We start from the raw sequence: 24,523 nt of genomic DNA on the forward strand, positions 1-24,523 counted from the left end.
ATTTTTTCTAAGTTCCCCAATAGAATATAATTACTTGGCTGGATTAATTAACTCATCTATGTTAGAAAGTGGTACCAATGACTAATACTCAAATTTGCCTTTCCCCAGACTAGGTTCAGAAGCATATCAATATATTTCTAGGTTGAACACAGGTGAAAATCAAGAACTTCTGTTGACTACCAAGTTTACTGCAAGCCATGACTTCAAGGTGCCATAATGCTTACGTGGGATTGTTGAGAATGGGGGAAATCTTCCAAAATTCACCCTTGTTCTTCCTTCTATTTGAATGACTTAGTTGCTCAAGGGCAAGACACTTTTTAAACCTTACTAGGACTCAAAGGAGACAAATATAATTGGGACGGAGCAACAGATTGCAGAGAAAATGATGTCCCTTTGACAAAAAATGGTTCTGACTTTGGAGAGGGGAATAGGATAGCCTTCAACATTCAAGAAAAGCAAAGAACAGAACACATGAATAATTCACAGCATCTAAATGAGACATTATAATTCAGAACCGCCTCCGCACCCACTATTTCCCACCCCCAGCTCATGGGCAGGGATTTCTTTTCTCTAATGGTCTTCTAAAAGATAGTATAATACTCTGAAGAGAAATAATCAGTGTTGGATTGTTGGTCCTTAGAGTCCTCTTGTGTATGTAGGGCAGTAATCATCTTTTCTTCTGTCAGAAGTCTTTATCCCAGCCTGACAGCTCATCAGGAGGCACCCCCTTCTCGGGAGGATACTTGTCAAAGTAGCTGTGATCTGTGGGTCCACTTAGCTAGGAGAAAAAGGATTAAACCAAAGGTGAGGATAAAGTTGACGAAGCATGCTAGAACATATGGGGAATGCTTTCTGTACCTGAACACTGATTTTCTACTGCAACCACTTGTAATGTACATATAAGGAAAAGATTACCAGTTATCATTTTCGAGTCACACTCTCAGCCTCATGAGATCTCCCCTTTAGAACAAATGGATTGGGTCCCAGAATTACATGCAGTAGTAGCTACCTGGCTTAAGGAATTATTTCTGAAAGAAAAGGTGACAGAAATGATGTCTCTCTTTTTTTTCAAATTGGAAAATATTTTAAAAGGAAATATTAAAAAAATCAAAATTTGCCAGAATCCTTCTTCCACTTTATAATAAAGTTTCTCACTGATCTTGAATTTTTATAGGGTTAATTGACCCATATAAATTCTCCAGAATGTCAAACAAAGGGACAATTCAAAATATTAGTGACCTTGTTGAAAGAGTGAAATGACTCTGGTATTAAATTACTTTGCAAATCAAGTGGTTTCCAATTCTTTGCTTTCAAACAATCTTCATTAGTACCTAATTGAATTATCAGCTGATAGATCACTAAAAATACTATTTATGATCCATCATAATGAGTTTTTTGGGGGGATAAGGAGACTACTCAAAAGGTGCTCAAAGTGACATTGCTATTATAAAATCCTCCACTCTCATTTACTTATTTATGTGAACACAACTCTTAGCACTTTCATCTATAGAAAAATAATTTTAAAAAGAAATAGAATTGATGTGGAATCTGATCCCATTTTTTAATAAATAACACTCATCCACAAGTACATCAAATAATTTCTTTTCAAAACATTTTTGTTTAATAATTATTTAAAAATTTATAATATATGTGTGTTGTTTGATACTGCGTGCTACAAAAATGTAATTATAACTGAATCCAGAAGAAATATTTGTGTTGCCAGCGAAATTTTTATTCTCACAAAAATTTTTAATTTTATAAAACTAAAATTGAAAGGCACTTAAAGAATGATTAATAGAAGACCATCCAGTATAAAAATCTTTTACATTAGGATGAAATTTTATAGAGAAAATCTAATGGAAATATGAAAATAGGAGTTTAGAGAGAATAAGTAATCGTAATATTTCTGTCTATTTTTTAAATGGCTGATGGGTTTCATATCTCAATGGCATTTAGATTACACTGGATATATTTAAAGGGGCAAAGTAAGAGTAATGTTTTACTGTAAAATGTCAATATTTACAATATACTAGAAATTACATTCTCCACAATGACTTAGACGTGTAATAAAAATTCAGATGTCAATCTAAAAAGGTACAAAGAAAGACAAAGATCCTCAAAATTCCTCTACAGAGAACACAACATAACATTTGTAGGGTGTTGGCTGGATTATTCCTGAGCCATCTCCCTCCCTCCCCAACTTAGCAGATGTTCTGCTCTCTCTGGAGCTGTGCTGTCCAACCAGCTATGCATGGGGACTGAGCACTGGGAATATAGCTAGTTGGAACTGAGATGGCTCAAAGTGGAAAATCCACTTGGGATTTTTGAAAATTTAGTATGAAAAAAATTAATGTAACATCTTTATTAATATATTAATATTTTGTGTTTGTTACATGTTGAAATAATATTTTAATGTATTATGATAATTAAAATTCATTTCACCCATTTCTTTTTACCTTTTTTAATACGGCTACTGGAAAATTTTAAATTACATATAGGTTCATATTGTATTTTTAGAACCATCTGTCAGCCTGACCAACACTGGCTACCTTGGGACTTAGATTTACATGTAATCCATTCTTAAGAGCTGAGCTAAGGTCCATTGAATACGTAATACTATTTAGACCATATAGTCACAATTGCAAAGACATTTTCACTTAAATTTAAAAACTGTTAAAAATTTTTTTTAATCTATTCTACACACACACACACACCCCTAAAATCTGTTTACAAAAACAAATACTTAGAAAAAAATCAAGAGAGTAATATAGTAGATACCATACCTCTCTTTGTAAAGGTGATGGAAGGTTCCGTGCTTTCAGTCCTTCCCAATTAAAACCATTTAACCACCTGAGAAATCAGAAAAGTACAGAGAAATATTACTTATCTGTTAAACTATTAGCATGTCAAGTTATCTGTCCACCCATTTTGTTGCCTGCTCCCTGCCTGCAACAGTACAGCTGCAAGTGATCAGAGGAAAATACTCAACCATGCCCACACACATGTGTGTCTCTCACATTAAATCCATGCCCACTACCTTCAGGGGGGCCTTTAATGCTGCCCAGCAGTCAGTCTAGATTTCCCTGTTGTTCCCCTCGTCACACTCCCTTAGACTCATAATCCATAATTCGTCCTCTCTCCTCAAACTTTCAGACCTCCTATCCATCTTCCCTCCCAAATGATGGCCTGACTTCCTATTTCACTAAGAAACCAGGAGCAGAAAAGAGAACTTCTACAATTTTCCACCAGCAAACCTGCCTGTGTACCCACATCTGTGTGTTTCCTTTCTCTCCTGTACCATGAATGAACTGCCCTTGCTTCTCGCTAAGGTCAGCTCCTCTGCTGTGTATTTGATCTTGTAGACATTCTCTATTGAGACATGCTCCTTAAATTCTCCTCTCTCCTGAATCTTTTAACATTGTCTCTCCTGGGGCATTCGAATCAATATGGAAACATTTAAATTCTTCCAACCACAAAGCAATCTCCTTTGACCTGAACTCCCCTCCAACTCTCACTCCATTTCTCTCTTCCCATTGAACGAAAACTTGAAAGAGTAATCTAATCACTGTATCAACTGCAGACAAAAAACTGTTGCCTGCCATTCCGGTAAACACTAAATGTTGCCTGCCCTGAAGCCATCAGCCATTGCAGCCACCTGATGGGGAATTCAGGATGGAGAAAAACTGAATACTGGTCCTAGATAGTTAACATGCATATCTAAGGGATAATTTCAAGGAGCCCAAACTCTTGCATCTTCCCATATATAGAGAAGCAGTAAAATCGTTGACTTGAGATGTCTTTTATTTGTGATTAGCGGTAAATTTTTTTTCTTTTTCTTTTTAAAACTGAAGTACAGTTGCTGTACAGCAGTATGTAAGTTACAGGTGTACAATATAGTGATGCACAATTTTTAAAACTTACACTCCATTTATAGTTATTACAACATATTGGCTATATTTCCTGTGTTGTACAATATATCCTCGTAGCTCATTCTATACCTAATACTTTGTACCTCTTATTCCCCTACCCCTATATGGCCCCTCCTCACTTCAGCAGTAATCTTCCAATATTCTACTACATGTTTTTGTTTTTAAAGCAAAAACTCTTATATATCCTGATTCCTCCTTTACCTCTTTGCAGCAGTTCCTCAGAGCTGAGAGGTTGTCTCCTGGGCTATAGTCCTCAGTAAGGTCTCCGAATAAAACATAACTTGCAACTTTTAGCTTGTGTGTTTTTCTTCAGTCAACACTACCCATTTTCTCCTGGGCACACTGCAATCAGGCTTCACCCTCTCCACTCCAGCGAATTCCCTCAATTCTCAGTTTTCATCTTACTCTTAGCACAGTTCATCACTCACACTTCCCGAAATACTTTCTTCACTTGGCTCTGGAGACATGCCCTTGTCCTGGCTTTCTTCCTACCATCTTGGGTGCTTTCTCTCATTTTCCACTGCTATTTCCATAGGAAGTTGGCATGCTCTGGGGCTCAGTCCTTGGACCTCTTCTTCTTCCAACTACTCCCACTTTCTAGGAAATCTCATTCACTCTTGTGGCTTTAAATAGCATGTATAAACTGATTACTCCCAAACTGCTATTTCCACCACCACCCTGCACCCCTCCACACACACACACACACACACACACACACACACACACACACACACACAGCTTAACAGGCTGCTAGCTACAAGTACTATTCACCATCTCCCCACTGGATGTCTAACGGGCATCTAGCTGTATCAGGTCCACATCGAAGCTCCAAATTTTCCCCAACAAACTTCCCTCAACTCTTCCAGTTGCTCAAGCCAAAGACTTTGGAGTTATCCTTTCTCTCACATCCTATCTCAGTCCATATGTAAATCTAGTCTGTTACGTTCAAAATACGTTGGTATTCAGAACCTGGCCAATACTCAACACCTCCACTCTACCAGCATGGGCCAAGCCACAGTTATTTCTTGCCTGTATTAGTATAATAACATCCTAACAGGTCCTCTTGCTTTTGTCCATTGGAAACAGCCCAGCAGCAAGGGTGATCATTTAAAATGTAAGTCATTTGGAGGAAATGTTTCCTCCAACATTTTAAGTTTGGAGGAAAACTTGAAAGAGTAATCTAATCGCTGTATCAACTGCGGACAAAAAAACCTGTTGCCTGCCATTCCAGTAAACACTAAATGTCGCCTGCCTGAAGCCATCAGCCATTGCAGCCTTTGTTCACATCATGCCTTTGTTCAAAACTGTCCAATGCTTCCAATTTCACTCAGTGTAAAAGGCAAAGTCATTACCATGTCTTTATTAAAACCCACAGGCCTTATCACCCTTTCCACCACCACCCTTCCCCCACCCTGCCACTGCCCTACTTTTCTCTTTCTCTCCCCCTTGCTCCTTTGTCTCCTCAACATTCTTCCAACAAGCTTGGGATGTTCCCACTTCAAGACCTTTGCACTTGAGCCCCTGTAGCTGAATTGTCCTTTCCCCAGATTTCCACATGGTTTGTTTCCTCAACACCATCAGGTATTTTCTCGAAGGTCATCTTCTTAGAGAGGCCTTCGTTGGCCATCCAGTCTAACATGGCAACCCCTCCCCATCCCCCCCCCCCACGTACTTCCCATCCTCCTTCCATACTTTATTTTCTCTCCTTATAACTTACTGCTTTCTAATATACCTACTATACACTTGACTTAATTATTTTCTTTATTTTCTGTCTCCCCAACTAGAATGAAAGCTCCCTGAGGGCAGGGGTTTTTGTCTGTTTCCTTTCCTTCTGTGTCCCTAACACTTGCAACAGTACTTGACACAAAACAGGGGCTCCGGTGAGTTGGCTAAGCTGAGGAGCACGTGTCTTGGTGATGGGAGAAGAGATGAAATTTTACCCTTGAAGGCTCCCTCCATAAGATGCCATTGTGCAGTACACATACTGCACAACTGTGCAGGGTGGTCCTGGTTTACGCTCAGAGATAAACAGACTTCTTCAGTAAGAAAATGAGATTTTGTTAGCTCGGAGGGAGGGGCAAGATGGCGGAAGAGTAAGACGCGGAGATCACCTTCCTCCCCACAGATACATGAGAAATACATCTACACGTGGAACTGCTCCTACAGAACACCCACTGAACGCTGGCAGAAGACGTCAGACCTCCCAAAAGGCAAGAAAATCCCCACGTACTTGGGTAGGGCAAAAGAAAAAAGAAATAACAGAGACAAAAGAATAGGGACGGGACCTGCACCAGTGGGAGGGAGCTGTGAAGGAGGAAAGGTTTCCACACACTAGGAAGCCCCTTCGTGGGCAGAGACTGCGGGTAGCAGAGGGGGGAAGCTTTGGAGCCACGGAGGAGAGCGCAGCCACATTGGTGCGGAGGGCAAAGCGGAGATTCCCGCACAGAGGAGCGGTGCCGACCAGCACTCACCAGCCCGAGAGGCTTGTCTGCTCAGCCGCCGGGGCGGGCGGGGCCTGGGAGCTGGGGCTCGGGCTTCGGTGCTAGCCGGGAGGGAGTCCGGGAAAAAGACTGCAGCTGCCAAAGAGGCAAGAGAATTTTTCTTGCCTCTTTGTTTCGCGGCGCGCGGGGAGAGGGGATTCAGAGCGCCGCCTAAACGAGCTCCAGAGACGGGCGCGAGCCGCGGCTATCAGCGCGGATCCCACAGCAACAGGGACGCAGAGGGAAAAACGGAGAGATTCCCGCACAGAGGCTCGGCGCCGAGCAGCACTCACCAGCCCGAGAGGCTTGTCTGCTCACCCGCCGGGGCGGGCGGGGGCTGGGAGCTGAGGCGCGGGCTTCGGTCGGATCCCGGGGAGAGGACTGGGGTTGGCTGCGTGAACACAGCCTGAAGGGTCTAGCGCACCACAACTAGCCGGGAGGGTGCACGAGAAAAAGTCTGCAGCTGCCGAAGAGGCAGGAGACTTTTTCTTGCCTCTTTGTTTCGCGGCGTGCAAGGAGAGGGGATTCAGAGCGCCACTTAAACGAACTCCAGAGACGGGCGCGAGCCGCGGCTATCAGCGCGGACCCCAGAGACGGGCATGAGACGCTAAGGCTGCTGCTGCCGCCACCAAACAGCCTGTGGGCGAGCACAGGTCATTCTCCACACCGCCCCTCCCGGGAGCCTGTGCAGCCCGCCATGGCCAGGCTCCCGTAATCCGGGGACAACTTCCCCGGGAGAGCGCACGGCGCGCCTCAGGCTGCTGCAACGTCACGCCGGCTTCTGCCGCCGCAGGCTCGCCCCGCCTCCTCCGTACCGCTCCCTCCCCCCGGTCTGACTGAGCCAGAGCCCCCGAATCAGCTGCTCCTTTAACCCCGTTCTGTCTGGGCGGGGAACAGACGCCCTCAGGGGACCTACATGCAGAGGCGGGTCCAAATCGAAAGCTGAACCCCGGGAGCTGTACGAACAAAGAAGAGAAAGGGAAATCTCTCCCAGCAGCCTCAGAAGCAGCGGATTAAAGCTCCACAAACAACTTGATGTGCCTGCATCTGTTGAATACCTGAATAGACAACGAATCATCCCAAATTTAGGAGGTGGACTTTGGGAGCAGGATATATTAACTTTTCCCCTTTTCCTTTTTTTTGTGAGTGTAGATGTGTATGCTTCTGGGTGAGATTTTGTCTGTATAGCTTTGCTCTCACCGTTAGTCCTAGGGTTAGGTCCGTCCGTTTTTTTTTTTTTTTTTTTTTTTTTTTTTTTTTGGCTTAAAAATTTTTTTTTTCCCTAATAAATGTTTTCTTAATAATTTTTTCCTTATTTTCTATTTTTAAAAAAATTTTTAATAAGTTTTTTCATATTTTTTATTTTAAAAAATTAAAAAATTTTTTTTCTTAATAAATTTTTTCTAAATAATTTTTTTCTTATTTTTAGTATAAAAAATTAATAAATCTATTTTTAAAAATTAAAAAAATTTTTTTTCTTAATAAATTTACTCTTAATAATTTTTTTTCTTATTTTTTATTATAATTGCTTTATTTTATTTTATTTTATCCTCTTTTTTTCTTTCTTTCCATTTTTTCTCCCTTTTATTCTGAGCCGTGTGGATGAAAGGCTCTTGGTGCTCCAGCCAGGCATCAGGGCTGTGCCTCTGAGGTGGGAGAGCCAACTTCAGGACACTGGTCCACAAGAGACCTCCCAGCTCCACGTAATACCAAACGGCGAAAATCTCTCACAGATCTCCATCTCAACATCAAGACCCAGCTTCACTCAACGACCAGCAAGCTACAGTGCTGGACACCCTATGCCAAACAACTAGCAAGAGAGGAACACAGCCCCATCCATTAACAGAGAGGCTGCCTAAAATCATAATAAGGCCACAGACACCCCAAAACACACCACCAGACGTGGACGAACCCACCAGAAAGACAACATCCAGCCTCATCCACCAGAACACAGGCACTAGTTCCCTCCACCAGGAAACCTACACAACCCACTGAACCAACCTTAGCCACTGGGGACAGATACCAAAAACAACGGGAACTACGAACCTGCAGCCTGTGAAAAGGAGACCCCAAACACAGTAAGATAAGCAAAATGAGAAGACAGAAAAACACACAGCAGATGAAGGAGCAGGGTCAAAACACACCAGACCTAACAAATGAAGAGGAAATAGGTAGTCTACCTGAAAAAGAATTCAGAATAATGATAGTAAGGATGATCCAAAGTCTTGGAAATAGAATAGACAAAACGCAAGAAACATTTAACAAGGACGTAGAAGAACTAAAGAGGAACCAAGCAACGATGAAAAACACAATAAATGAAATTAAAAATACTCTAGATGGGATCAATAGCAGAATAACTGAGGCAGAAGAACGGATAAGTGACCTGGAAGATAAAATGGTGGAAATAACTACTGCAGAGCAGAATAAAGAAAAAAGAATGAAAAGAACTGAGGACAGTCTCAGAGACCTCTGGGACAACATTAAACGCACCAACATTCGAATTATAGGGGTCCCAGAAGAAGAAGAGAAAAAGAAAGGGACTGAGAAAATATTTGAAGAGATTATAGTTGAAAACTTCCCTAATATGGGAAAGGAAATAGTTAATCAAGTCCTGGAAGCACAGAGAGTCCCATACAGGATAAATCCAAGGAGAAACACACCAAGACACATATTAATCAAACTATCAAAAATTAAATATAAAGAAAACATATTAAAAGCAGCAAGGGAAAAACAACAGATAACACACAAGGGCATCCCCATAAGGTTAACAGCTGATCTTTCAGCAGAAACGCTGCAAGCCAGAAGGGAGTGGCAGGATATACTTAAAGTGATGAAGGAGAAAAACCTACAACCAAGATTACTCTACCCAGCAAGGATCTCATTCAGATTTGATGGAGAAATTAAAACCTTTACAGACAAGCAAAAGCTGAGAGAGTTCAGCACCACCAAACCAGCTTTACAACAAATGCTAAAGGAACTTCTCTAGGCAAGAAACACAAGAGAAGGAAAACACCTACAATAACAAACCCAAAACATTTAAGAAAATGGGAATAGGAACATACATATCGATAATTACCTTAAATGTAAATGGATTAAATGCTCCCACCAAAAGACACAGACTGGCTGAATGGATACAAAAACAAGACCCATATATATGCTGTCTACAAGAGACCCACTTCAGACCTAGAGACACATACAGACTGAAAGTGAGGGGATGGAAAAAGATATTCCATGCAAATGGAAATCAAAAGAAAGCTGGAGTAGCAATTCTCATATCAGACAAAATAGACTTTAAAATAAAGACAATTACAAGAGACAAAGACGGACACTATATAATGATCAAGGGATCGATCCAAGAGGAAGGTATAACAATTGTAAATATTTATGCACCCAACATAGGAGCACCTCAATACATAAGGCAAATACTAACAGCCATAAAAGGGGAAATCAACAGTAACACAATCATAGTAGGGGACTTTAACACCCCACTTTCACCAATGGACAGATCATCCAAAATGAAAATAAATAAGGAAACACAAGCTTTAAATGATACATTAAACAAGATGGACTTAATTGATATTTATAGGACATTCCACCCAAAAACAACAGAATACACATTTTTCTCAAGTGCTCATGGAACATTCTCCAGGATAGATCATATCTTGGGTCACAAATCAAGCCTTGGTAAATTTAAAAAAATTGAAATCGTATCAAGTATCTTTTCCGACCACAACGCTATGAGACTAGATATCAATTACAGGAAAAGATCTGTAAAAAATACAAACACATGGAGGCTACACAATACACTACTTAATAACGAAGTGATCACTGAAGAAATCAAAGGGGAAATCAAAAAATACCTAGAAACAAATGACAATGGAGACACGACGATCCAAAACCTATGGGATGCAGCAAAAGCAGTTCTAAGAGGGAAGTTTATAGCAATACAAGCCTACATCAAGAAACAGGAAACATCTCGAATAAACAACCTAACCTTGCACCTAAAGCAATTAGAGAAAGAAGAACAAAAAAACCCCAAAGCTAGCAGAAGGAAAGAAATCATAAAGATCAGATCAGAAATAAATGAAAAAGAAATGAAGGAAACAATAGCAAAAATCAATGAAACTAAAAGCTGGTTCTTTGAGAAGATAAACAAAATTGATAAACCATTAGCCAGACTCATCAAGAGAAAAAAGGAGAAGACTCAAATTAATAGAATTAGAAATGAAAAAGGCGAAGTAACCACTGACACTGCAGAAATACAAACGATCATAAGAGATTACTACAAGCAACTCTATGCTAATAAAATGGACAACCTGGAAGAAATGGACAGATTCTTAGAAATGCACAACCTGCCGAGACTGAACCAGGAAGAAATAGAAAATATGAACAGACCAATCACAAGCACTGAAATTGAAACTGTGATTAAAAATCTTCCAACACACAAAAGCCCAGGACCAGATGGCTTCACAGGCGAATTCTATCAAACATTTAGAGAAGAGCTAACACCTATCCTTCTCAAACTCTTCCAAAATATTGCAGAGGGAGGAACACTCCCCAACTCATTCTACGAGGCCACCATCACCCTGATACCAAAACCAGGCAAAGATGTCACAAAGAAAGAAAACTACAGGCCAATATCACTGATGAACATAGATGCAAAAATCCTCAACAAAATACTAGCAAACAGAATCCAACAGCACATTAAAAGGATCATACACCATGATCAAGTGGGGTTTATTCCAGGAATGCAAGGATTCTTCAATATACACAAATCAATCAACGTGATACATCATATTAACAAATTGAAGGAGAAAAACCATATGATCATCTCAATAGATGCAGAGAAAGCTTTCGACAAAATTCAACACCCATTTATGATAAAAGTCCTGCAGAAAGTAGGCATAGAGGGAACTTTCCTCAACATAATAAAGGCCGTATATGACAAACCCACAGCCAACATTGTCCTCAATGGTGAAAAACTGAAACCATTTCCACTAAGATCAGGAACAAGACAAGGTTGCCCACTCTCACCACTATTATTCAACATAGTTTTGGAAGTGTTAGCCACAGCAATCAGAGACGAAAAAGAAATAAAAGGAATCCAAATCGGAAAAGAAGAAGTAAAGCTGTCACTGTTTGCAGATGACATGATACTATACATAGAGAATCCAAAAGATGCTACCAGAAAACTACTAGAGCTAATCAATGAATTTGGTAAAGTAGCAGGATACAAAATTAATGCACAGAAATCTCTTGCATTCCTGTATACTAATGATGAAAAATCTGAAAGTGAAATTAAGAAAACACTCCCGTTTACCATTGCAACAAAAAGAATAAAATACCTAGGAATAAACCTACCTAAGGAGACAAAAGACCTGTATGCAGAAAATTATAGGACACTGATGAAAGAAATTAAAGATGATACAAATAGATGGAGAGATATACCATGTTCTTGGATTGGAAGAATCAACATTGTGAAAATGACTCTGCTACCCAAAGCAATCTACAGATTCAATGCAATCCCTATCAAACTACCACTGGCATTTTTCACAGAACTAGAACAAAAAATTTCACAATTTGTATGGAAACACAAAAGACCCCGAATAGCCAAAGCAATCTTGAGAACGAAAAATGGAGCTGGAGGAATCAGGCTCCCTGACTTCAGACTATATTACAAAGCTACAGTAATCAAGACAGTTTGGTACTGGCACAAAAACAGAAATATAGATCAATGGAACAGGATAGAAAGCCCAGAGATAAGCCCACGCACATATGGTCACCTTATCTTTGATAAAGGAGGCAAGCATATACAGTGGAGAAAAGACAGCCTCTTCAATAAGTGGTGCTGGGAAAATTGGACAGGTACATGTAAAAGTATGAAATTAGAACACTCCCTAACACCATACACAAAAATAAACTCAAAATGGATTAAAGACCTAAGTGTAAGGCCAGACACTATCAAACTCTTAGAGGAAAACATAGGCAGAACACTGTATGACATAAGTCACAGCAAGATCCTTTTTGACCCAGGTCCTAGAGAAATGGAAATAAAAACACAAATAAACAAATGGGACCTAATGAAACTTAAAAGCTTTTGCACAGCAAAGGAAACCATAAACAAGACCAAAAGACAACCCTCAGAATGGGAGAAAATATTTGCAAATGAAGCAACGGACAAAGGATTAATCTCCAAGATTTACAAGCAGCTCATGCAGCTCAATAACAAAAAAACAAACAACCCAATCCAAAAATGGGCAGAAGACCTAAATAGACATTTCTCCAAAGAAGAGATACAGATTGCCAACAGACACATGAAAGAATGCTCAACATCATTAATCATTAGAGAAATGCAAATCAAAACTACAATGAGGTATCATCTCACACCGGTCAGAATGGCCATCATCAAAAAATCTAGAAACAATAAATGCTGGAGAGGGTGTGGAGAAAAGGGAACACTCTTGCACTGTTGGTGGGAATGTAAATTGATACAGCCACTATGGAGAACAGTATGGAGGTTCCTTAAAAAACTAAAAATAGAACTACCATATGACCCAGCAATCCCACTACTGGGCATATACCCTGAGAAAACCATAATTCAGAAAGAGTCATGTACCAAAATATTCATTGCAGCTCTGTTTACAATAGCCAGGACATGGAAGCAACCTAGGTGTCCATCATCGGATGAATGGATAAAGAAGATGTGGCACATATATACAATGGAATATTACTCAGCCATAAAAAGAAATGAAACGGAGGTGTTTGTAATGAGGTGGATGGAGTTAGAGTCTGTCATACAGAGTGAAGTAAGTCAGAAAGAGAAAAACAAATACAGTATGCTAACACATATATATGGAATCTAAGGGAAAAAAAAAAAAAAAAAAAAAGAGGTCATGAAGAACCTAGTGGCAAGATGGGAATAAAGACACAGACCTACTAGAGAGTGGACTTGAGGATATGGGGAGGGGGAGGGGTGAGATGTGACAGGGTGAGAGAGTGTCATGGACATATATACACTACCAAATGTAAAATAGATAACTAGTGGGAAGCAGCCGCATAGCACAGGGAGATCAGCTCGGTGCTTTGTGAACACCTAGAGGGGTGGGATAGGGAGCGTGGGAGGGAGGGAGATGCAAGAGGGAAGAGATATGGCAACATATGTATATGTGTAACTGATTCACTTTGTTGTAAAGCAGAAGCTAGCACACCATTGTAAAGCAATTATACTTCAATAAAGATGTTTAAAAAAAAAAAAAAAAAAAAAAAAAAACAAAACAGGGGCTCCAATAAATGTCTGTTGAATAACTGAATGACTCTACAAGAGAACACCCTTACATAGGACCTCTAACTATCATGTCTTACAGTATCACACTGCCATGGTGGTGATGCTATTGGTGAAATGTATATAAGAGGCTCCAAGATAAAAAGTATTTTACAGTTACCTGTAATGAGAGGAGGCTGATGGCCAGATGAAGTTCTTTCATTTATTGCTTCCAAACTATTAATCTAAAAGGAAGGACTGATCTGGTCTTTAGGATACGTATCAGGCTTGGTGAGCTGGAAATGCAGCACCAGAAATGTGGAGGACTTGCTCCTCTCAGACAGAAACAATGTACTCTGTCTCTCAGAATCTTATAAAGAACCTGGAATAATACTGTTTAAATCCACTGATCTTTTTCTATTGGGACACTGAGGTCAGGTCAGCCAGCCAACAAAAATTTATGGAAAGTCAACTTGGTCCCAGGCATCAAAAACAACAAAGACCCTGCTTTTAAGATATTTTTATTTTGGCAGGAGGTGACAAGTAATCAAACAAAAAAGTAAAGAATACGAACATTTACATTAATTTCATATACTAATAAGTACTAGGAAGATAAAAGAGAATAAAATGGTGGATGATGACTGGGATAGGGGTGGGTTGGGAGGTGCTGCTTTTAGCTAGGGTGCTGTCTGAAGAAGTGATACTTGAATTGAGGCCAGAAGGAAGAGAAGGGAGAAGCCATGGGAAGATTTGTGGCAATGATGGGTTGGGAGGTGCTGCTTTTAGCTAGGGTGCTATCTGAAGAAGTGATATTTGAATTGAGGCCAGAAGGAAGAGAAGGGAGAAGCCATGGGAAGATTTGTGGCAATGATGGGTTGGGAGGTGCTGCTTTTAGCTAGGGTGCTATCTGAAGAAGTGATATTTGAATTGAGGCCAGAAGGAAGAGAAGGGAGAAGCCATGGGAAGATTTGTGGCAATGATCTTTTGAATGGAAGAAAGTGATAGGAATGAGCTGAAGTGTGGTGAGTGGAGGGGAAATGAGAGGAAAATATGATGTCTGAGAACCAGCCAGAGGCCAGATCCTATAGGGTCTTGTAGAACACAACAAGGAATCAAGATTTTATGCTTATCGGGAAGCCAGTAGAAAGTTGTAAGGAAGTGATGCAATCTAAATATGTTTTCAGAAGACGATTCTGGCTGCTATGTGAAGAATAACCGCAGGGGGGCTTGATAGGTCAGGGTGGTGGTGGGAGGTATGAGAATGAAGGCTGGGAGATTTTAGGAGGCCCTCGTATTCATCGGCCTGTCAACTGTATCCGAAGTTACCCTTTTCTACCTTTTTCAATCTCCTCCCTCTCATGGAGTTGGTTTTGGGTCACTCCTTGACTGGATTTCCCATTGCAAGTCTAAGCTTAGCAAGAGAAAAAGTACTAAAAACAGAGAGAGCGGGCTCTTAGTACATTCCATTTCAGATGCCATTCTTAACCCAAAGTACCATTTTGGTCTACACTGTTGAGTCTCTAAGCAAAGAGTGAGAGTCAGACAGCAATCCTAGATGTATGACTTCCCTTGTCCTTGCTGCAAAACCACAGAAGTCCTCTCCTTGATCCACCCATCACCTTCTTTGCATAGACCGAGGCTCCATTTTTAGGGATTTCTAGGCACACAGTTCTGTGGATTCTTTTCTTTTGCCACCGATGACTGACACAATTCCTTTTCACATATTTTACAATGGTCTCTACCCAGATGCTACTCCATAAATATTAATAAAAATCATTACTGTTACTCTACTGAATCAAAGAGCCTATGCGTTTCTTGCTGAGTACTTGTTACAATTTGACTTATGGCAATATTTACTTAACATGAGTGGTTATTCACTTAACACCTGGCCTTTTTGACACTAACCACATTTTAAGTAATCCAAGTGCCAGCATGCAGTCGTGTGTGAAAAATATTCACTAAAGAAATATTAGCAGCAACTGTACATAAATTGCTTCTTCATTTTTAGAAGAGTAGTAGCTATTCTTGAGAGTAAAATTCTAGAGACTGGAAATATTAAAGGTAACATTAAAAGACCTGAAACAAATTACTCCTCTACCTAGCAGGAAAGATTTAATTGTACCCTACAAATATATTATCCCTCTTTTCAGAGAGGTGTCGGGAGACATGACTGGTACCTAGTTTATAAGTTAACTTATAAATAGGAGAGGGAGGAACTCTATTTTTAAGAAAGATGATTTAACACAGACTGGACAAACATATAACAATATGCCACATTTAACTGTATTGTTTTTAAATACAAAATTGAAGTAAATGGTTCTCCAAGGAAACAAGATATTTTACTTTAGAGAGGAGTGGGAAAATCTGATGGCAAATTTTAGAAAGAATGTTTTTTTAAAAAACATTACAAGAATATACTGGGTAGTGAAGCTATATATGCCTTGGAGACTTATGGAAGGTTATAGAACACTCCTATTTGAAAGCAAAGAGAGTTCTATTTTTCAGACCCCCGTGCCCCATCTTTGTATGTTAAGAAGCACTATGAAAATCAGATGAAGTAATGTTTTTGATCTCCCTGAGCTCACCGGAAGGCACTGTGTAAATTTGGTACATCTTATTAGTGAACTCTGCCCTGCACACAGCAGCTTCAGCTGTATGCTTCAGCTACTTGGCAAAGAACATCCTGTCTGTTAAGAAGAGTGGGCAAATTAATCCCTATGGGGAAGGAAATTCAAAATTCTTCATTACCATGCTGAAGTGAGAAAATCCTTTAGCATGAATTTGCATGTACATCTAATCACAATTTGACAGCTATATTTAAATGAGCCTCAGGTAAATAAGAAGTAAGAGATAAAACGGGAACCTGTTAACGATTCTATCACTTCTATTTCCCAACTACCCCAGAGCAAACATGAAGACGCTTCTTTAATGAGATAAAAGAGGAAATACATTGGAAGGGGGACTTTAATTGACTGGACACTTGTTTGTTCAATATGAATGGTGTGTTTATGTGTCATTTTATCATGAGAAAAGAAACTGTGATAACAGCACGTAGGAAGAGAGAGAAATTGGAATCTAAGACAAATAATGAGCTTTACACTAAAGACAATCCAAAAGATGACAAAGAACAATAAAATACGTATTTTGATGTCTATAAAATCCACAGATGTGTCTGTCTGTCTCCATCTCTTCCTCCCTCCCTGCTTCCCCATCCCCGTCCTGATATATCCTTATGGCAGAGCCCGATATGAATTTACAATGTTGAATACATGGCTTTATTTCAAGAAAGTTCATGAATAGATAGAGCAGGGCTGGCAGCTTGGGGAATTTTTTTTTTTTTGAGCTGCACCACTACTGTTCAGAAAAACGAATAGTGTTTCTATTCAGCAGCATCTCTCCCTTTATTTTCACACTGTGTTGATGTGCCCCTAATTCTTCAGTAAAAATATCCAGAGAGGAATAAAATGTTGAGAGGTGTTTTCTTTCTGAACGTGAACACAGCAGTGTGCTCAAAGGTTTTCAGTAATGAAATTCTCAAATTTATTTTTTGTACTATCAATAGGTGATGTTTCACTTCTGTAAATCATAAGCAAAATCAAAACATCTCAAGGGTTGCAGGATTTAGCTAGGCACAGATTTAAAAAAAAAAACTCCAAGGCCTGAACTTCCACATATGGAACAAATCAGAGAGTTTATATTATGGAAGTTATTGATGGTTTTAAAGACCAGCTTTAGAAATTCACAGACCTGAAAAAGGTGCTTGTTAGATTATTACATAAGGATAAAACACTGTTTGAGGTTTTGTGGAAATCAATGTACTTTACCCCAAAAGTAAAATACGATAGGAAGCTTCAAAATGTGGAGAGCTGGTCAAAGGAAAATTATATTTAAAATAAATATATAATATTAATTAAAACTGAAATAGAATACTATTTAACAGTTGGTTTAGCTGACCCATTCTCTAGAATATTGAGAACAATAACTATCCTACTTTAATTGTAAATCAAACGTCAAAATTAGAACTTGATTCCTTTATAGAATCCAAGTTAATATGAAAAAATAATAATGGAGATTGCAGCAGATATAAAGCTAAGTTGCTATAACTTGAATATGTGATTTTGTAATTTGTTTTATAACTTCATCACAGCTAGTAAAACACAAATTAAAAATAAAGCACCAAAAATGAAAACTTGAGCATCTGTGTAGGGATCTTTACAGACTGAGAGAAGCTTCAAGATTACCACACTTTAAAAATAAATTTCTAGATTTTTCTGGGCAGAGAAGTAACTATGTACCTGTGTTTCTTAATGTCATTGATTCCATTCTTCAGATTTCCTAGTCTTTCTGTTGGATTTTGCCTAAAATAAAAATTTTAAGTCAATTTATAATAATTATGTTTGAGTGAATTTTACATTAAAATTTAACAATTTTTCTTTATTCATTCATTCATTTTGTCAACAATATTCATAGACCAGGCACATCTGAGTGTAAGGAAATGGAAAACACATGCCCTCTCTGGGGGAGCCACAGTCAAATTACAGTCAGGAATATGAATATATGTATTCAATATCTATATATTCCAGTATATAGATATAGGTATATACATATGGATATATAGATATAGGTATCTCCCAGTGCTTTAAATGAGCTATGAATAAATGCTTAAAAGAACAGGAGGATGCCACCTTACCAAGTCTGCTAAGGAAACCAGGGAAAGCTTTAGAGAATCGTTTATAACAGAGCTGAAATTTTAGAAGCATGCAGAAATTTCTGTGGGCAACTCACAGCCAGGTTTCATGTTCTAAATTTACTAAATTTTAAAGCTTTTTAAAAAGTTCAAGTGTGCAAGAAAACTGTGACAAAATGAAGCTTAAACAAAATTCTAGAAGTCTTCTGTTCTCCAATAAATTATTTTTAGTGGTAAGTAGAAATTTGGAGTAATTTAAAATAGGAGTACTTTTTTTTAATGAAGATTGAAAGAGGACATATAGTAACACTTTATCATCGCCATTAATTTTCTCTCAAAATAACAAGGCTGTAAACTACTCCTTTATTAAGCTAAGTTTTGTGGTTCTATTTTCCTCTAACAGACAAAGATGATTCTCAAAGATAACCTGAACAATCTGCATCTCTTTTAAACTATAAGTAGGTACTGTGTATTACATGAAGGAAACTCAAACTTCTAGCACAGACAGCAAAATAGAAAATGATTTTCATTAAACATAATTTAACTACCTAAAAAGTACAAAAAGTAAATATACACCTAACTTTAAAATGTGTGGCAGCAGAAATGAGAAGCCTTCACATCTTCCCTCAAGAACAAGGGGTTTTTAATAGTCATTCTCACCTGCAAAGCCTCCGAATCAAATCCTCAGGTCGTCTGGTTATCTTTCTGGGAAAATCCATTTTTTCAATTCCTTTGAGAATCAAATTGTAGGTCATCATTTGGTCAATCCCAGAAAAGGGTGGGCTAGAGAAAAGCCAAAATAGGACACTAGGACCAGCATCTGAGACACATTTACAACTAGATTCCTTTTCTTTTTTTCCCTCCCTCCCTCCCTCTCATGAGTTGTTTTATAGCAAATCTGGATATATGCTAGAAAATAATTTCATATCACTTAACAAAATACACACACACACACACGCACACACATACACACAGAGGTAATCTGTCAAGTGGTGATAATCACTAAAAAGAAAAATAAAGGGGAGGACAGAGTGAGAGAGAGGAGGTGTGGTTTTTTTAGACACAGTGGCTAGGAAAAGCATCTCTCATATGTTGACAGTTGAGCAGAGGTGGGAGTGAATGAGCCACACAGGCAAGGGATTCCAAGACAGCAAGTACAAGGCCAGGAGTCAGGAGTGGACATGGGTTGTTCTTGGAACAGAAAGGAGGGCAGTGCTGCTGGTGGAGTGAGTAAGCAGGAGAGAGTATAAGAGGTGAGGGCAGTATGGTCATCTCGATCTAGCGGGCTATAGGAAGGACCTGGGGATACGCTCAGGTCAGGTGATCTAATTTACAGAAGCCAGACTAAGCTTTTTAAAAATGTGTTGAAAATAAACTGTGATGGTACTAGCGGTGGGGGGAAGGCAGGCCTGGTAGCCTGGACTCAAACGGTAGTGGTGAAGGTGGTGAGAAATGGTGGGATTCTGGATTATTTCGATGGCATAAAGTCAACAGGATTTGCTACTGGGGTGAATGTGGTACGCAGGAGAAAGAAAGGATTCAAGAATGATGCTGAAGTGTTTTGACCTATGGAACGGAACTACTGTTTACTAAGACTGGTGTGGAGATTAGGCTGGGAGTGCGCAGGTTCAGAGCAGGTTCTGAGGAAGAGAATCGAGTTGCATCTTGAACATCCAAGTAGAGATGCTAAGCAGACAGTTGCATTTATGAGTCTGACGTTCAGGGAAGAGGTTAGGGCTGGAGGTATGATTCCGGGGAGTCATCAGACAGTATCTACGGGCCATGGGGCTTGATGTTATCACCCAAGGAGTGAGTGGGTAGGAAAGAGGTCAAGGACTGAAGTGGCCCGATGACCACTGAAGAAGGTCAGGATGACAAGAAGAATCCAGCAACAGACGCTGAGTTGGAGCCCCTAGCATGGGAAGAGAAATGAGAGAAAGGGAGGTCCTAGAAACCACGAAGAGAGAATTTCAAGGCAACTGTTGCTAAGATGAGTAAGAAAGCACTGGAAATTAACCACTGGATTTGGATAACATGTTCATGCATGAACTCTGCTTTTAAAAACACTTTCATACCTATTCTATTGTGTCATTTAATTTTTGAAAATTAAAGATGATTTTCATGAATGAGTCTGTTCTATCTTGGTCACGCTTGAGACCTTTGGATACCGAGAGTTCCCACTCTTGGTAATGAACCTGAAACAAGTTCGGTGCACCAACTTTTCAATAATCTATGTTTCACTTGAAAAGAAAATGAGGTAGAAAACAAAAACCATTGCTACAATTCCTTCAACTTATTTATATATTTACAAGTTGGCCGTGTTTTGTTTTGGTTTGGTTTTTTAGTTCTTTTGTTTTACCTCCTGACTTTAGGGCATTTAAAATGAACTTTTCTCACGCCCTACCCCGAAAGCCTTTATAACAGCAATTTCGCACCTTCTTCATGACAACTCAAGGCCACTTCAGCAACTCCAAGTTATTGAGGACTTTTTTCCCCTTCCTTATTCCCTCACTTTATTTCCCTACTTCTTGTGACAATTTATTCCAGCTGATGAAGACTGAAATGCATATTCTCCAGTTACCTACAAGAGCCATCATGAATCTCTTAGAAATGCAGCTGACAAACTTTCCAGGGATGAGGAAACAAACTCTTGAAATAGAAATCCTTGTGTCCTGAGACCTTAAGCAACTTTACCTCTGAATGACTACCTGGAAATTTTTCTCTTATTCACTTCAAAATCTTAAGCAATGAATATTTGAAAATGATTACAGATAATATCAAATAATCTTTCATGTGGACAAGGAAAAAGAATGGAGCCATGGGTAACCCAACTTTGAAATCTGCAGTGTAAAAAGTTCAAGAAGATTCTACAAAGCTCTCCTTTTGTAACGCAGGTGTTGAGACTGGAATCCCCGTCACTGGGCTCATTCCAGCATTTCTTATGCCATTTCAAATGCAAATCCTCCCTGACATCAAGACTGAGAATATTTGGTTGTAAAGGCTTAAAAGAATGACCAAATCAGTTAATGAGAAATGGAGGTAGAAAACCGGAAAGAAAACTACCTGATCTGAATCCTGTGTGTACAGCCATGCATTATATTAAAAACTCTTATGTGTAAGGCACATGTGTTTAATGAAAAGTGTGTCATATTTAGAGTCAGAGACCTGAGATTAAATCCTTGATCTTAGGCAAGTAGCTCTCTGACCCAGTTTTCTAATCTATAAGATTTAAATCATAAAATAATCATAATACAAATTTAAATCATAAGATAATAAACAATTCCTGCTTTAACTTCCATACAAGCTTGTGAAAACGAAATTAGATAATACACATGTAAGTGCTTTGTAAGCTGTCAAGGGCTTTACAAATGTGAAGTAATATGTGTGTGTGCATGTGTGTGTATAAGTGTGTATGTGTGTGCAGGCAGGTTGAATATTTGGGATCCTGGACTCATTAATACAGCCCTTTACTCGCTTCAGGAATGGCAATCCAATTTTAACTTGTAAAACCCCTGCTGTGTCTTGTCTCTGTTCATTAGCACCTCTAGAAAGCAGTTGACAAGGGGATTAAAATTTAAATCCAGCAATGTTGCCTTCTTTCAGCATTTCTGGTTAATGATTTATTGGGAAGATGGAAGAACACGGCTAAATTTAATTGATCAATGGATTTAATGGAACTATGATTGCTATTTTCTCGACTACAAAAAAAAATATGAGGAAATAATAACAGCCCACAACTTCAATTTCCTTTCTTATTTTTATGATGGATTCCCCAAACCTTCACACACTTGATATATTATCTATAATAACGGACCTTGCCATTCTAGGTAAACCATAGCAATTTTGTACTCCTTTCCTGCACCTTCCTGAATCTTTTCACCATGTTACAAGCTAGCAAGCACGTTATATATGACATAATGTGAAGAGGAAACGGTATCATGCTTAATCAAAAACACTTTCAAAATGTTAAATTCTTAAATCATATATTTTTTATCATGAGTAAGTTATTTTTGCACTTCTCTAAAGAAGAGACTAAACACAAGGTACTTACTTGCCCGTGAGGAGCTCATACACTAGAATTCCCAGGGACCAAAAATCCACACTGAAGTCATGTCCTTTGTTGAGAATGACTTCAGGAGCTACGTACTCGGGAGTTCCACAGAAAGTCCATGTTTTCTGTCCAGATCCTATTTTCTTAGCAAATCCAAAGTCAACCTGGAAAAGAAGATCAAAGAAATTTTCAGAGACCATAAAACTCACGTTCTTCTTTAAGTCTTCCTCTAACTTCTTCAATCTTCTTTCAACATCTCCATCCTCCCCTTCACACCACACACACACACACACACACACGTTCCACTGACCCTCTCATTTATTCTTTTGCAGGGCCAAGTGTAAATCTCATTACATTGGAGAAAATTCCATGCACACACCTCTATGCCCACGACCCTTAGAGGACGAGAGGGATGGTTTAGCAAGGAGAGACCCTTACAACCAAGGTGAAGCTCAGGGCAAGCAGACAAGTAACTTGCAAATCAATAGTGGTATTCATTGGCAAGAAGAGAGAAGGGGGAAGTGATAGAGAAGGGGGAAGTGATAGACCCTTGTGCCCTTTGAGCTTCGCTACAGATACAGTGTTGACTAGGAGAAGCTCAGAGTACTGGGAATACTTAAACAGATGTGATTAAAAAACTGCCATGTGAGACAGGATATAGTAGAAGATTATGCAAAGTATAAACTCAAAGAGCCAAAAGACATAGACTTCTGGAACATTAGGGAGAAGATGGTGGGGAAAGACGTCATTAAGAAGTGACATCTGAGCTCAGCACTGACTGAGGATTAGGAACCCTCCCAGCGTGATGAATGGGTGCTACCCTCTTCTGTCTTTTCAGGATAGGCCCTTCCACTTCTCTGAGACTCTATTCAATGAACTCCGTGCACTGAATAAAGACAGGAAAGAAAGCTGGAGCAACAGAAGATCCGCTCATTAAATCGAGGCAGTGTATATGACTGAAGTCCTGCCCTGCAAAACAAACGGTTGGTTTCCTTCCACAGGGGTGATTTAGCATGTACTTTTCATCTCTAATACATAAAGATATTATTTTAGTGAAACCACCCTCCACCTCCCACAAGTAAACAGACACATAAATTATAGCTGGGCTTCAACATGCACATTTTAATAGATTCATTACACACGGACTATCTCAATAATATGGCAATAATCTTGGCTAAAAAAATTAAATAAATCAGGTTAACACATCAAAATAGGCCCTCACCTAAAAAAATATGAATCAGCGAACTATAAAATCCAGCCCTCATTTATTTATTCAAATATTAATATTTAAAATATTTGTCATATGTTTAAAAATCTCTTAGAAATTTACCTTTTTACTAAGGCTTTTTGGTATTTATCACATAACAGCAAGGATATCCTTATTAGAAAAAAGAGAATTTAAACAACCTAATTTGAAGTGGGCTTCTACTCTTTTATCTACACAGAATGACTCGCAAAGATTGTACCTAAGAGATGGCTGGGAATATTATGAAATTAAAATTTGTAACTAGCTGAAATTAGCATATCTACTTATTCCTCAGATAAAGAACCAATATGAAAATCTCAGCCAATTTTATAAAGACTGAAATTTAAGAGACAAGAAAGCAATGCTTATAATTGCATTTGCATCCATGCATGTATGGAAATATTATATTTTGTTGTTCTGTAAGAGCCTTTCAACTCATTTTTTAAACTGCACTTAAGTTTTCCATGTAAGGATGACTGGAAGTTCATTAGATGTTTAGGAGAGCTTTTCTAGTTCTGAAAGTAAGAAATTTTAATTTGAGTACCTGATTTTGCTTTTGTATTTACATTTGACCCAAAGAGATGGCAATAATTATATTAAGATTTTAAGATTTATGAAAACTTACCACTTCCTTTATCTCCTTTGATCTTATCAACTTTAGTCTAATCCATTTGGTTGGAGGAAATTGATGCTCAGACCTATTCAAAGTGATGTGCCAAATATAGAAGGTCCCAGATCTTCTGATGTGAAGTTCTGTGTATTTTCTATAAAAATTCACACTACCTCTGTCTCGTACTAGCATGGATACCACCATGAAGCCTCAATCTTTTCTTTAACCCTTTATCTTCTAGTCAATAGAAATGTAAGTT

The 24,523-nt window shown here is 38.9% G+C and overlaps 1 protein-coding gene across 1 annotated transcript in view; it reads right to left on the bottom strand.

Annotated features, from left to right (window-relative positions):
• Positions 1 to 446: 446 nt before the first annotated feature.
• The window catches only part of PRKG2 (protein kinase cGMP-dependent 2), a 103,009-nt gene continuing 78,932 nt past the window's right edge, over positions 447 to 24,523 (bottom strand). Inside the window, exons 15-19 of the mRNA XM_061191524.1 lie at positions 22,409 to 22,572; positions 19,018 to 19,140; positions 17,966 to 18,028; positions 2,784 to 2,850; positions 447 to 778 (exon numbers count right to left, since the gene is read on the bottom strand). Coding sequence (XP_061047507.1) covers positions 683 to 778; positions 2,784 to 2,850; positions 17,966 to 18,028; positions 19,018 to 19,140; positions 22,409 to 22,572 — 513 coding nt within the window. The 3' untranslated portion in view covers positions 447 to 682. The remainder of the gene's footprint in view (positions 779 to 2,783; positions 2,851 to 17,965; positions 18,029 to 19,017; positions 19,141 to 22,408; positions 22,573 to 24,523) is intronic.

Source organism: Eubalaena glacialis, chromosome 5, assembly GCF_028564815.1.
Source record: "Eubalaena glacialis isolate mEubGla1 chromosome 5, mEubGla1.1.hap2.+ XY, whole genome shotgun sequence".
In the NCBI taxonomy this organism is placed as follows: domain Eukaryota; kingdom Metazoa; phylum Chordata; class Mammalia; order Artiodactyla; family Balaenidae; genus Eubalaena; species Eubalaena glacialis.